The following is a 13,034-nucleotide window of genomic DNA, read 5'->3' as shown; positions in this document are numbered from 1 at the left end:
AAGAAAACTATCTTAAAATTTGAAAACAAAATTTGAAACTGCATTTTGAGAGAGCATGCTCTACACTTAAGAATATCAAGGGGCACCTGGGCGGCTCACTGTTGGTTAAGCATCTGACTCTTGCTTTCAGTTCAGGTCATGATCTTATGGTTCAAGGGATCAAACCCTGCATCAAGCTCTGTGCTGACAATGTGGAGCCTACTTGGATTCTCTTTGAGCGTTGTCTTTCTCTCTCTCAAAATAAATAAATAAACTTTAGAGAAAAAAGAAATCTCAACCCAGAGGGGTGCCTGGCTGGCTAAGTTGATAGACCATATGGCTCTTGATCTTAGGGTCATGAGTTCCAGTCCCATGTTGGGCATGGGGTCTACTTAATAAAATGCTTAAAAAAAAAGTATCAACCCAGAATCACTAGCATAAAGGGCGTAATTGTAATAAAATTACTGGCCTTTAAATAAAATCATTTGGGCATCCAGGGGAAAAAAGCCATGTGACTTACAAGGGAAAACAAAATTAGATTTTCAGTAGACTCTTGAACAGCAATGATCCATGCATAGAAAAAAAAAAAATCACAATAATCAAGGAAAGAATGTGTGGGCCAAGGATTTATAACCAGCAAAACTGACTTTCAAGTTCATACAAAAGATCATAGCAGCTTTAAAAGCCAAAAACTGGATATAATCTACATGTGAATGGATCAAATTGTGTTTTGTCCATACTATTGAAATGTTCCTTAGCAATGAAAAGAAATGACTACTGACACACATAAGAAGAATGAATTTTAAAATAATTACACAGAGTGAGAAAAATCAGATTAAAAGGTATATATTATAAATTCCATTGATCTAAAATTCTAGAAAAAGTAAACTAGAGTGATAGCAAATCATTTAAGTTTGGGGTAGAGCAGGGCTAGGGGAGGGACTAGGAAAAAGACCGGAGGAAACTTTGAGGGGCAATGGATAGATTTATCTTTTTTCAGTAAAATACTTTTTTTTAATCACCTCTTGTTTTTACTGAGGTATCACTGACATATTTTTATTTCAGATTTATAATTTAATGATTCAGTATTTGTATACATTACAAAATGATTACCACAATAAGACTAGTTAACATTTGTCACTGTATATAATTACCCCCCAAATTTTTTCATTTGAGCTTCCAACTTCAACCCAGGTCATAATCCCATGGTTCATGAGTTCGAGCCCCACATCAGGCTCTGTGCTGACAGCTCAGAGCCTGCTTTGGAGTCTGTGTCTCCTCTCTCTCTGCCCCTTTCCTGCTCATGCTCTGTCTCTTTCTGTCTCAAAACTAAACACTTTTCCAAAGAAGACATGCAGATGGCTAGCAGACACATGAAAAGATGCTCAACATCACTCATGTCAGAGAAATACAAATCAAAACCACATTGAGATACCACCTCACAGCAGTCAGAGTGGCTAAAATTAACAACTCAGGAAACAACAGATGTTGACAAGGATGTGGAAGAAGGGGAACCCTCTTGCACTGTTGGTGGGAATGCAACGTGGTATAGCCACTCTGGAAAACAGTATGGAGGTTCTTTAAAAAATTAAAAATACGCTACAGCCCAGCAATAGCACTCCTAGGAATTTATTCAAAGGATACAGGAGTGCTGATTTGAAGGGGCATATGTACCCTAATATTTATTTTTTTTTAATTTTTTTTTTCAACGTTTATTTATTTTTGGGACAGAGAGAGACAGAGCATGAACGGGGGAGGGGCAGAGAGAGAGGGAGACACAGAATTGGAAACAGGCTCCAGGCTCCGAGCCATTAGCCCAGAGCCCGACGCGGGGCTCGAACTCACGGACCGCGAGATCGTGACCTGGCTGAAGTCGGACGCTTAACCGACTGCGCCACCCAGGTGCCCCAGTACCCTAATATTTATATGTACCCTAATATTTATTTTATATTTATAGTACTATCAACAATAGCCAAATTATGGAAAGAGCCCAATGTCCGTCAACTGAATGGATAAAGAAGATGTGGTGTGTGTGTGTGTATACACACACAATAGAATACTACTTGGCAATGAAAAAGAATGAAATCTTGACATTTGCAGCAATGTGGATGGAACTGGAGGGTATTATGCTAAGCGAAATAAGTCAGAGAAAGACCGGTATCTTATGTTTTCACTCATATGTGGAATGTGAGAAACTTAAGACCATGAGGGAAGGGATGGGGGAAAAATACATAGTTACAAACAGGGAGGCAAACCATAAGAGACTCTTAAATACAGAGAACAAACTGAGGGTTGATGGGGGGGGGGGGGGGGGTCCAGGGCAGGGAGGGGAAATGGGAGATGGGCATTGAGGAGGGCACTTGTTGGGATGGGAACTGAGTGTTATATATAAGTGATAAATCATGGGAACCTACTCCCAAAGCCAAGAGCACACTGTATACACTGTCAAATTATATTTAAAAATAAACACTTAAAAATTTTTAAAATCTAAAAAGTTTTTTCTTGTGATAAGAAGGACTTGTGAGATGTGCTCTCCTAGCAACTTGCAGATAGGCAGTATAGTATTACCTATAGTCACATCTCTGTGACTTATTTTATACCTGAAAGTTTATCTTTTGACTCCCTTTTACACATTTTACACACCTCACACCCCACTTCTGGCAACCACCTGTCTGTTCTTTGTATCATCTATGAGCATGGTTTTTCTCATGTTTGTCTTTTTTTTTTTTTTTAACAGATTCCACATATAAGTGAGATCATACAATGTCTTTCACTTCATTTAATATAATGCCCTCAATGTCTATCCATGTTGCAGATGCCACAATTTCATTTCTTATGGTTGAATATTCCGTGTGTGTGTGTGTGTGTGTGTGTGTGTGTGTGTGTGTACATACACCACGTTTTTGGGTTTTTTTCATTCATCCATCGATGGACACTTAGGTTGCTTTCATGTCCTAGCTATTGTAAATAACGTGCAGGGCACATGGGGGGGTGCAGATGTCTTGTTGAATTAGTGTTTTTGTTTTTGCTTTTTTTGATAAATAACCAGAAGTAGAATTGCTGGATCATATGTTAATTCTATTTTTAATTTTTTGAGGAACCTCCTTACTGTTTTCCACAATGGCTCCACCAATTTACACTCCCACCAACAGTACACAAGGGTTACCTTTTTTCCACATATTCAACACTTGTCTTTTTGATACTAGTCATTCTGACTGGTGTGAGGTGCTATCTCATTATGGTTTTGATCTGCATTTCTCTTATGATGAGTGATGCTGAGCATCTTTTCATGTGTCTGTTCATCATCAGTATGTCTTTGGGAATTGTGTATTCAGGTCCTCTGCCCATTTTTAATCAGATTATCTATTCGGAGGTTAAGTTGCATGAGTTCTTCAGGGTAACGTTGGCCTCGTAGAATGGATTTGGAAGAATACCTTCCTTTTCTATTTTTGGAATAGTTTGGGAAGGCAGATATTCATTCTTTAAGTGTTTGGTAGAGGGTCACCTGGCTGGTTCAGTTGGTGAGCATGCAACTCTTGATCTCTTGGGTTGTGAGTTTGAGCCCCACATTGGGTGTAGAGATTACTTAACAGTAAAACCTTAAAAAAATAAATGTTTGGTAGAATTCACCTGTGAAGCCGTCTGGTCCTAGACTTTTTTTGGAAGTCTTTTGATTACCAATTCAGTTTTATTACTAGTAATCCGTCTGTTCAGATTTTGTTTCTTCAGTCTTGTAAGATGTCATTCAGTTTTGTAAGATGGTATGTTTCTAGGAATTTATCCATTTCTTCTGGGTGGTTCAATTTGTTGACATACAATTTTTCATAGTAGTCTCATAATCCTTTATATTTCTATGGTGTAGGTTGTAATTTCTTCTCTTTCATTTCTGATTTGAGTCCACTTTTGATGATTCTGGCCAAAGATTTATCAAATTTTTTTTTTTTTATCTTTTTAAAGAACCAGCTCTTTCATTGATCTTTTCTGTTGTAGTTTTAGTCTCTATTTTATTTATTCCCTTTCTGATCTTTATTATTTCCTTCTTTCTACCACCTTTGGGCTTGCTTTGTTCTTTTTTTTTTTTTTTTTTTTTCAAAATTCTTTTAACATTTATTTGTTATTGAGAGACAGAGACAAAGTGCGAGTGGGGGAGGGGCAGAGAGAAGAAGGAAACAGAATCTGAAGCAGGCTCCAGGCCCTGAGCTGTCAGCACAGAGCCCGATGCAGGGCTCAAACTCAGGGACCATGAGGTCATGACCTGAGCTGAAGTCGGGCGCTTAACCAGCTGAGCCACCCAGGTACCCCTAGGCTTTGTTTGCTCTTTTTCTAGTTCCTTTAGGTATAAGGTTAGATTATTAGAGATTTGTTTCCTGAGTAGACCTGTATCGCGATAAATTTCCCCCTTAGAATTCCTTTTGCCATATTCCAAAGATTGTGAACCATTGTGTTTCCATTTTCATTTTTTCCAAGTGTATTTTTTATTTCCTCTTTGATTTCTTCATTGACCCATTGGTTGTTTAGCAGCACGTTGTTTAGTCTCCATGTGCTTATATTTTTCCCATTTTTTAAAATTAATCCCTTTATCATTTGGAATGCCCTTCTTTTGTCCCTTTTTATAGTCTTTGTTTTTAATTCTATTCTGTCTGACCTAATCATTGCTACCCCAGGTTTTGGTTTGTTTGTTTGCCTCCATTTTCATGGAATATCTTATTCCAACCCTTCAGTTTAGTCTTTATGTGTCTTCAGGTATGAAGTGAATCTCTTCTAGGCAGCCTATAGATGCGTGTTGTTTTTTCATCCAGTCACCATTTGTCTTTTGATTGGAGCATTTAGGCCATTTACATTGAAAGTGATTATTGATAGATATGTACTTATTGCCATTTTTGTTCATTGTTTTCTGGCTGTTTAGTAGTTCCTTTCTTGTTCTCTTTATGGCTTGATGACTTTCTTTAGTAGTATGCTTAGATTCCTGTCTCATTATCTTTTGTGTATCTACTTTAGATTTTTGCTTTGTGGTTACCATGAGGCTTACATTTATTTATAACATATTTATAACAGTCTGTTTGGAGTTGAGAACTTACACATGAACGCATTCTAAAGCTCTACATTTTTTACTCTCCCTCCACCCACATTTTATATTTCTGACATCACTTTTTATCTTGTGTATCCCCTAACTAACTATTGGAGTTATATTTTTACTACTTTTGTCTTTTAACCTCCATACTAGCTTTAGCTGTGATTAACCTACCAACTTTCCTATATTTACCTTAACCAGTGAGATTTTTATTTTCAAATGTTTTGTTGTTACTAATCACCCTTTATTTTCAGCTTAAAGAAGATCCTTTAACATTTCTTATATGGTGAGCTTAGTAGTCATGAACCCCATTAGGTTTAGCTTGTCTAGAAAACTCTCTCTCCTCCAATTCTGAATAGCTTCACTTCCCTGAGTATTCTGGGTTGGAAGTTTTTTTTTTCTTTCAGCACTTTGAAACATGTCTGTTATCTTGGTTGTAGTGGTAGTTTTACAGAGTATACCTGTGTCAGAGTTCATCAGATGGTGCCTTTATGTCAATAATACCTCAAAGCCCTTCATAAAAGTTTATATTGGAGTATAAAGGACGTAGACTGTTAGTGCTATACACAAACTCAAGGACTTATTTCCACTCGCCCTTCCTGAGGGATCTACTTGAGAATAAGCTTCTGACAAAAAAAAAAATGATTGGAAAGACATCAAGTATAGTTATCTGTAGAGAAATAAGACCAAATGAGTTATAAGGCAGAGTATAGGATGTACTGGCCATGTGCTCTATTAAGGTAGTGGATGGACAACTATTTAAAAAGTGGGCACAAGCAGAGCAGGAGGTCAGAATCTTTTAATGTTGGTACCATACACACAAAACACGCCCCTCCCACCTCCATACATTGGCAGTGACTGAGACTGATGTGTAAAATGAGATAAAATGATTATGTGGCAGCGAGCATCCCTAGCACCGGTCTATAGTTTTGAAATAATTTCTCACCAAAAGAAACCCTAATTCCTGAGGAAGTGGCTGATCTCAGGTCTGAGGCAGGAAATGTACAAGATGAGTCTGTGATATCTTGTCATACTTAACAGAAATAATCAAAGATGTATTTTGACATACTAGAATTATGTCAGAAAGCCAATTTGAACACACACTGCAGTTTAGGTGTCAAAAAAATTAACTGAAACCCATCAGATATGCTTAGATCTATGAGTTCATAATGATATATAAAGAGAGAATCAATAATCCTTGAAGACCGTCAGGAAACCAGTTCAAAAGTGTCAAGCATTTGACCTGCCTTTCCTATCTGATCTGTACCCATGAGGATCCAAATATTAATGAGGGGAATTGCCCCATGTCTAGCTTATTCCTAATAATAAATGAGAAAGAAATGAATACAATTACAATATCACCATTTTGTAATGTCCAGTGAATTGAAAGAGACATAAATTGTTGACAGATGAACATAAAAAAGACAATTTGATGTCACTTGCCTCCCGATGAAAGAATACTGCCTGTAGTGTTAACAAAGGGGTCAAACTTGAGTCTGATCCAGTCTAGGATCCAGCTGACAGTTTTCAGGAATTCAGAGGAAAGTGTTGAACCAAGTGAGAAAGAACAAATCAGCCTGAGATACTGCAGGTCGGATGACTGGTCTTTCTTCAACAGAAAAATTGTAAAGAAAAAAGATCAGAGCGGGGAATCTATAAATGAGGAAATGTAAAAAAGATTTTGAAAAAAACATTTAAATGGCAAGACCACACTGTAGTGTCTAGGGATGCATATTTGGGTGACAAAACTAAAAAGAAAAAAAAGGTAAGAAATTAGAAGTTAGGAAAATGTTACTGGGGAAGAGGGCTATGATTCAGGTAGGACATAATTACAAGGCTTCCTGGGTAAATGGTAATTTGCTATCTTGAGCAAGTAGTGGTTACAAGAATGCTTTAGACTAATTCATTAAGCCATGTATTTACTTTGCATGGTTTTCTGAATCCCTTCATGTTTTTGAAAACTGTTCTGTTTCTTCAACTCCCTGGAGTTTCTCCTACTTTAAATATATTGCTGAAAAATAAAGGCACTGTTAGGGCTCCTTGAAAAGCATTATGGTGGCTAATCCTTAATTCATCAAAATAGCTGTCCTACTTAATCCTGTCCTGAGAATTGGAGGGGATATGAACTGCAGCTTTGGATCTGCAGAAGCAGTGCTCTGTTGCAAGTCAAAAGGGCAAAGTCATCCCAATCCCCATCCTTACAGATTGGCTGCAATGCTGTCAGTTGGGCCCCTGCTGTTGTACCTGGAAGCCTCATAGACCAGCCATCGGGGCAGAAGCCCAACTACATCAAGAAGTTTGCGTCAGGCGGCTGTGACAACCTCATTAAGCTGTGGAAGTAAGTGGGGTTGGTGGACTTATCCTCAAGGGGACACTTCTTACCTTCCACCCTACCTACTGTGACTCAGCCACAGTTCACAAGAAACAGGATCACCCTTTTCTCCCCTCCTGCTGATAGAATACCATTTTCAATCTGTCAGAGGACATCCTTTAAAAACAACTTGACCTTGCTCAAGCATTTTAATTCTTCACCTAATTCCCAATTGCCAGCACCATTGGCTGTGAGGGAACAGAGCATTTCTTGGAGGGTTTCTTTATAGCTGGTAAACTGAGTAAAAATCTACAAGGTCAATAAATGAAATCAGAAAGATGGAATAGCTTCTTGGCCCCTGCAAAGCCCATGGGCTGGGGGTGGAATGGAGGTGTGGGAAAACACCTGGGCTGCAACCTGCTGCATTCTTCCTTTCATCTCCCGTCAGGGAGGAGGAGGATGGCCAGTGGAAGGAGGAACAGAAGCTAGAAGCACACAGTGACTGGGTTCGAGATGTGGCCTGGGCCCCCTCCATTGGCCTGCCCACCAGCACCATCGCCAGCTGCTCCCAGGTCAGCTCAGACCCATGAGAGCCTCCCGTGTTGTTTAATCTCTGAGTAAGCCCTGTCAGCACTTATAGTCCCCCTAGGGTAAAGTCTTTTAAAGGTAAGCGTATGGCAACAGGCACCTTTGGACCAGTGCAAGTAGGAGACCCAGGTCATCCTGTAGCGAAGGCTTGATCAAAAGGCACAAGTGGCTTGTCTCCACCGAGCCACGAGCTGGGTCAAATTTGGGACCAATTTCCCATCCTCAGCATTGTATGGCTGGGAAATAGAGCTGCCCAGGTACATTCTGGGAGTGTTCCCAAGTGGGGTGCAGGGGCAATTGGAAGTTCTAATAAGGTCTTGGACTCACCTACCTATTCTGTCTTCACAGATCACAAAAGAAAAACCAAGGACAAGCCTTAAATTATGTGCTAACCCACCACTGACAAAGGTTAAGCCAGGCTTCATTTGAGCCTGTTATGTTTCATCCTAAATTTGAGAGGGACTTTTTAAACTTGTCCCTTCTCATTCTCTGAGCTTGGTTTATAGACAGCCATACCTATTTGGTTGAGAAAATATAGACAGAGCCCAAGGGAGCCAAAATAAGGAGGGGACTTGGCAGACATGAGGAAAACCCAGAGAAAATTTTACAGTTAGCAGCAATGCAAAGTCCATACCTGAAACCAATATGAGCACAGGAACCTGGGAGACTCGAATGTGAAACGTGTTCCTGGGGTAAAGGGATAAAAGCACGGCTGCTGGGCTGGACACTGGCCATCACAGCTGTGCACACCCAGGAGGGCCTTGGCTGTGCTTTGTGCTGAATCCCCCACCCTATTCCTGCAAAAGTCCAATATGGTTGGGGCGCCTGGGTGGCTCAGTCGGTTAAGCGTCCGACTTCAGCTCAGGTCATGATCTCGTGGTTCTTGAGTTCGAGCCCCGTGTTGGGCTCTGTGCTCAGATCCTGGAACCCGTTTCAGATTCTGTGTCTCCCTCTCTCTCTGCCCCTCCCCTGTTCATGCTCTGTCTCTGTCTCAAAAATAAATAAACATTAAAAAAAAAAAAAAAAGTCCAATATGGCTCCAGATTGAGCAGATATCCCCAGTGCAAGATCCCTGCCTTACCTTCCCTGACTTTAGCCTATCTCTTCCCAGGATGGTCGTGTGTTCATCTGGACCTGTGATGACATCTCGAGCAATACGTGGTCCCCCAAACTGCTGCACAAGTTCAATGATGTTGTGTGGCATGTGAGCTGGTCCATCACCGCCAACATCCTGGCTGTCTCAGGCGGAGACAATAAGGTACACCCCATTTCCATGACATGGTAGACAGGGCCCTGTTTGTCTTTACTAGGCCCGTTAGAAAGCACAGTTGAATTCCCCATGTAATGAGAGGCTTAGAAGGATCCTTAATGAGGACTGTGTTTTGAGTATGTGTCTTAATTATATCATTAAATTTTACAGTCCCCTGTACCTCCACCCCCAAGCCCCCAGAGGTTGTTTGTCCCCTTTTTACAAATATGAAAGAAGCTGGCAGAAGTGGTTTGACTTGCACAGGGGTCACAAAGCTTTTAGATGGCAGAGCCAGTAATCGGGCCCAGATTAAATCCCAAGTCACTGCCTTGATAGTCCCATCACCTTAACCATTTGACCACCTTGTCATATGGTGACATTCAATTAGCACGGCCAAAAAGTAAATAGATTTAAAAAAAAAAAAAAATACCTCATAAACAAAAGCAAAAAGATAGGGTTTCTGTCAGACACCTAAGAGACATATTTCTAAAAATCCATATAATTCATGAGTATTATTCGCCCACATATACCTCTCCCTACTGGGCTATAAGCCATATAAAGGAAGGGACATGGAGGCAAAGTAGCCACTGGAAAACAGTAAAACAAAGAGTAGTTCAGGACAGTATAGCAACAAAGCAAATGTGCTTGAACAGTCATGACCACTGCTTTGAAACCTGCTTTTTAAAGTTACATATGGACCATCTGCCTGAGAGAAGAGGCGTAAGCTAGGGAGATGGCAGTAGCTTGTTACTTCTGCCTTCCTAGAGGCAGCCTTTTGTTTTAATCCTGGCAAAATACATACAAAGTTTACCCATCGTAACCATTTTTAGGTGTACAGTTCAGTGGTTTTGAGTACATTCACGTTATTGTGCGACCATCACCACCACGTGTCTCTAGAACTGTTTCCATCTTCCCCAGCTGAAATTCTGTCCCCACTGAACACTAACTTCCACCCAACCCAGCCCCTAGACCCCAGTAAGCACCATCCTACTTCCTATCTGTGAATCTGACTACTTTGGGGAACTCATGTAAGTGGAATCATGCAGTAATTGTCTTTTTGTGACTGGCCTCTTTCACTTCCTGTAGTATCCTTATCTGTGTTGTACCATATGTCAGTTTCCTACCTTTTTAAGACTAATACTGTGTTCTACCACATTTTATTTACACATACATTGGTAGACACAGGGGTGCTTCCTCCTTTGGCTGTTGTCAGTAATGCTGTGCACGTGGGAGTACAAACAGTATCTCTTTGAGGGGCGCCTGAGTGTCTCAGTCAGATGAGCATCCCACTCTTGGTTTGGGCTCAGGTCATGATCTCACAGTTGGTGGGATCGAGCCCACATCGGGCTCTGCTGATGGTGTGGATCCTCCTTGGGATTCTTTCTCTTCCTCTCTTTCTGCCCCTCCCCTGCTTGCGCACGTGCACGCTCTCTAAATAAATAAATATATATATATCTTTGAGACTCTGTGGGCAGTTTTCATCCAGCCTGGGGTCCCTTTCATGTACAGTAGTCCTAGAAATGTAGCAGGCCTCTACTCCAGGCCATAGAATTTTAGAGCTGGAATGACCCTCAAAGATAACTAATCTAACCCTCTTTATTTCTAGTAAGTGCCAGAGGCGGGACTAGGCCCCAGGTTTGGTAGCACCTAGGACAGCCCAGCTGACCTTGACTTGCCTGAGGAGCCCTATAGTAGTATTTACAAGGCAATGGGCAAGTGGCTGGTTGTATGCCCATTCCACATTTGGGTTCTGCTGCCATTATTCTTTTATGCTTCTCAACTCTTCTTTATCACCGTTTGCTACAAAGAGCCCAACTCTATTGCTGTCTGCATAGCATTCCTTCACTAAAGGACTTAGTTTGCAGTCTAGAGCATTCTGCATAGTGCATATGTAGTAAATAGTCTGACTCTAAAGCAGGAATTCTCTTTTTTTTTTAATTATAAAAAATTCTTTTTAAGTTTATTTTTGAGAGGGACAGTGACAGAGTGTGAGCAGGGTAGCAACAGGAGAGAGGGAGACACAGAATCTGAAGCAGGCTCAAGGCTCCGAGCTATCAGCAGAGCCCAACATAGGAATCAAACTCTCAAGCTGTGAGATCATGATCTGAGCTGAAGTGAGATGCATAAGTGACTGAGCTACCCAGGTGCTGCTAAAGCAGGAATTCTTAAAATCATTATTATTTTTTACCAGATGCACGTACATAGCTTGAAGTAGTTTTTATTAGGTTATGATTTTTTTAATGCAGTCTAATTTTCATTCTCCAGAAATAAACCTTTCCAGTGCTTAGCTATTTATTCCACTGTTTATGTCAGTGTTGAAATAACATACTTAACGCATCTTTTGTCTTCCTCTAGCACACTTCTCAGATTTTAGTATTTAACTTGTTAAAACATGGATTGCCAAGCCCACCCCCAGGATTTCTGAATCAGTGGGTCTGGGCAGGGACCGAAGAATTTGCAGTTTTCACAAGCTCCCCATTATGGCAGATGCCCTGGTCTAGACAGCACACTTTGAGAACCACTGCTGTATCCCGTATCCTCTTACAGAACCTGTAGCAACTTGGTTAAAACAACATCAGTATTTGGTTTTTGGTTTTTTGGGTGTGTTTAATGTTTACTTTTGAGAGAGAAACAGAACGGGAGCCGGGGAGGGGAAGAGAGGGTGGGAGACACAAAATTTGAAGCAGGCTCCAGGCTCTGAGTTGTCAGCACAGACCCTGATGCATGGCTCAAACTCACAAACCATGAAATCATGACCTGGGCCGAAGTCGGACGCTTAACCGACTGAGCCACCCAGCTGCCCCGAGGATGCAGATACTTTTCAAGATAGTCTCTTCATTTTCTTCAGATGAATACCCACAAGTTGAACTGCTGGATCATATAGTTCTATTTTTAATTTTGTTGAAGATCCTCCGTACTGTTTTCCATAGTGGCTGCACCAGTTTATAGTTTCACCAGTAATGCACAAGAGTTCCCTTTTCTCCACATCCATGCCAATACTTGTGTCTTTGTCTTTTTCATGATGGCCATGCTAACATGTGTGAGGTGATATTCTCCTATGGTTGTACTTCCCCAGTGATTAGAGATGCTGAGTGAGATGCTTATCTCTCACTATCACATACCTATTAGCCTTTCGTATATCTTTTTTGGAGAAATCTTATATTCAGGTCTTTTGCCCATTTTTTAATTGTATTTTTTGGCTTTCTGGTATGGAGTTTTAGTCTTCTGTGGATATATTGTGGCGTGGGGAGTTTTCATTTGTTTGTAAACAGGCTTCACACCCAGCGGGGAGCCCAAGGTGGAACTTGAGCTCATGACCCTGAGATCAAGACCTGAGCTGAGATCAAGAGTCAAGTTGGATGCTTAATTGGTGCACCAGGGTGGCTCAGGCAGTTAAGCATCTGACCTTTGATTTTGGCTCAGGTCATGATCTCACAGTTTGTGAGTTCAAGCCCCATGTCAGTTTCTGGGCTAACAGTGCGGAACCTGCTTGGGATTCCCTCTCTCCCTCCCTCTCTGCCCGTTTACTGCTCATGCACATGCACACACATATGTGCTCGGTCTCAAAGTAAATAAATTTAAAACATAAATCTATAAAAACAAGAGACAATCCACTGAGCCATGTAGGCATCCCTGGATATTTTGGATATTAACTCCTCTTCTGATGTATGATTTGCAAATATTTTTTTCCCATTTTGTAAGGTTGTCTTTTTACTTTGTTGATTATTTTGCTGTGCAGAAACTTTTTAGTTAATGCTGTCCTGCTAACTTATTTTTTGTTACTTTTGCTTTAGATGTCACAACCAAAAAATCTTCGTCAAGACTCATGTCAAAGA

General features: G+C 40.7%; 2 protein-coding genes across 6 annotated transcripts in view; both read left to right on the top strand.

The window, feature by feature from the left end:
- Positions 1 to 121, top strand: part of ATP2B2 (ATPase plasma membrane Ca2+ transporting 2) — a 321,401-nt gene extending 321,280 nt beyond the window's left edge. For all 4 annotated transcript variants that reach the window (XM_047831438.1, XM_047831429.1, XM_047831453.1 and 1 more), the window contains one exon: positions 111 to 121. The gene's annotated coding sequence lies outside the window, so the exon portion shown is untranslated. The remainder of the gene's footprint in view (positions 1 to 110) is intronic.
- SEC13 (SEC13 homolog, nuclear pore and COPII coat complex component) overlaps positions 1 to 13,034 on the top strand; it is a 35,479-nt gene that overhangs the window by 16,424 nt on the left and 6,021 nt on the right. For both annotated transcript variants that reach the window (XM_047831492.1, XM_047831502.1), the window contains exons 6-8: positions 7,255 to 7,388; positions 7,810 to 7,933; positions 9,061 to 9,207. In XM_047831492.1, coding sequence (XP_047687448.1) covers positions 7,255 to 7,388; positions 7,810 to 7,933; positions 9,061 to 9,207 — 405 coding nt within the window. The remainder of the gene's footprint in view (positions 1 to 7,254; positions 7,389 to 7,809; positions 7,934 to 9,060; positions 9,208 to 13,034) is intronic.

Source organism: Prionailurus viverrinus, chromosome A2 (genome assembly GCF_022837055.1).
Source record: "Prionailurus viverrinus isolate Anna chromosome A2, UM_Priviv_1.0, whole genome shotgun sequence".
Classification (NCBI taxonomy): domain Eukaryota; kingdom Metazoa; phylum Chordata; class Mammalia; order Carnivora; family Felidae; genus Prionailurus; species Prionailurus viverrinus.
This window is presented reverse-complemented; position numbering and strand designations above follow the sequence as displayed.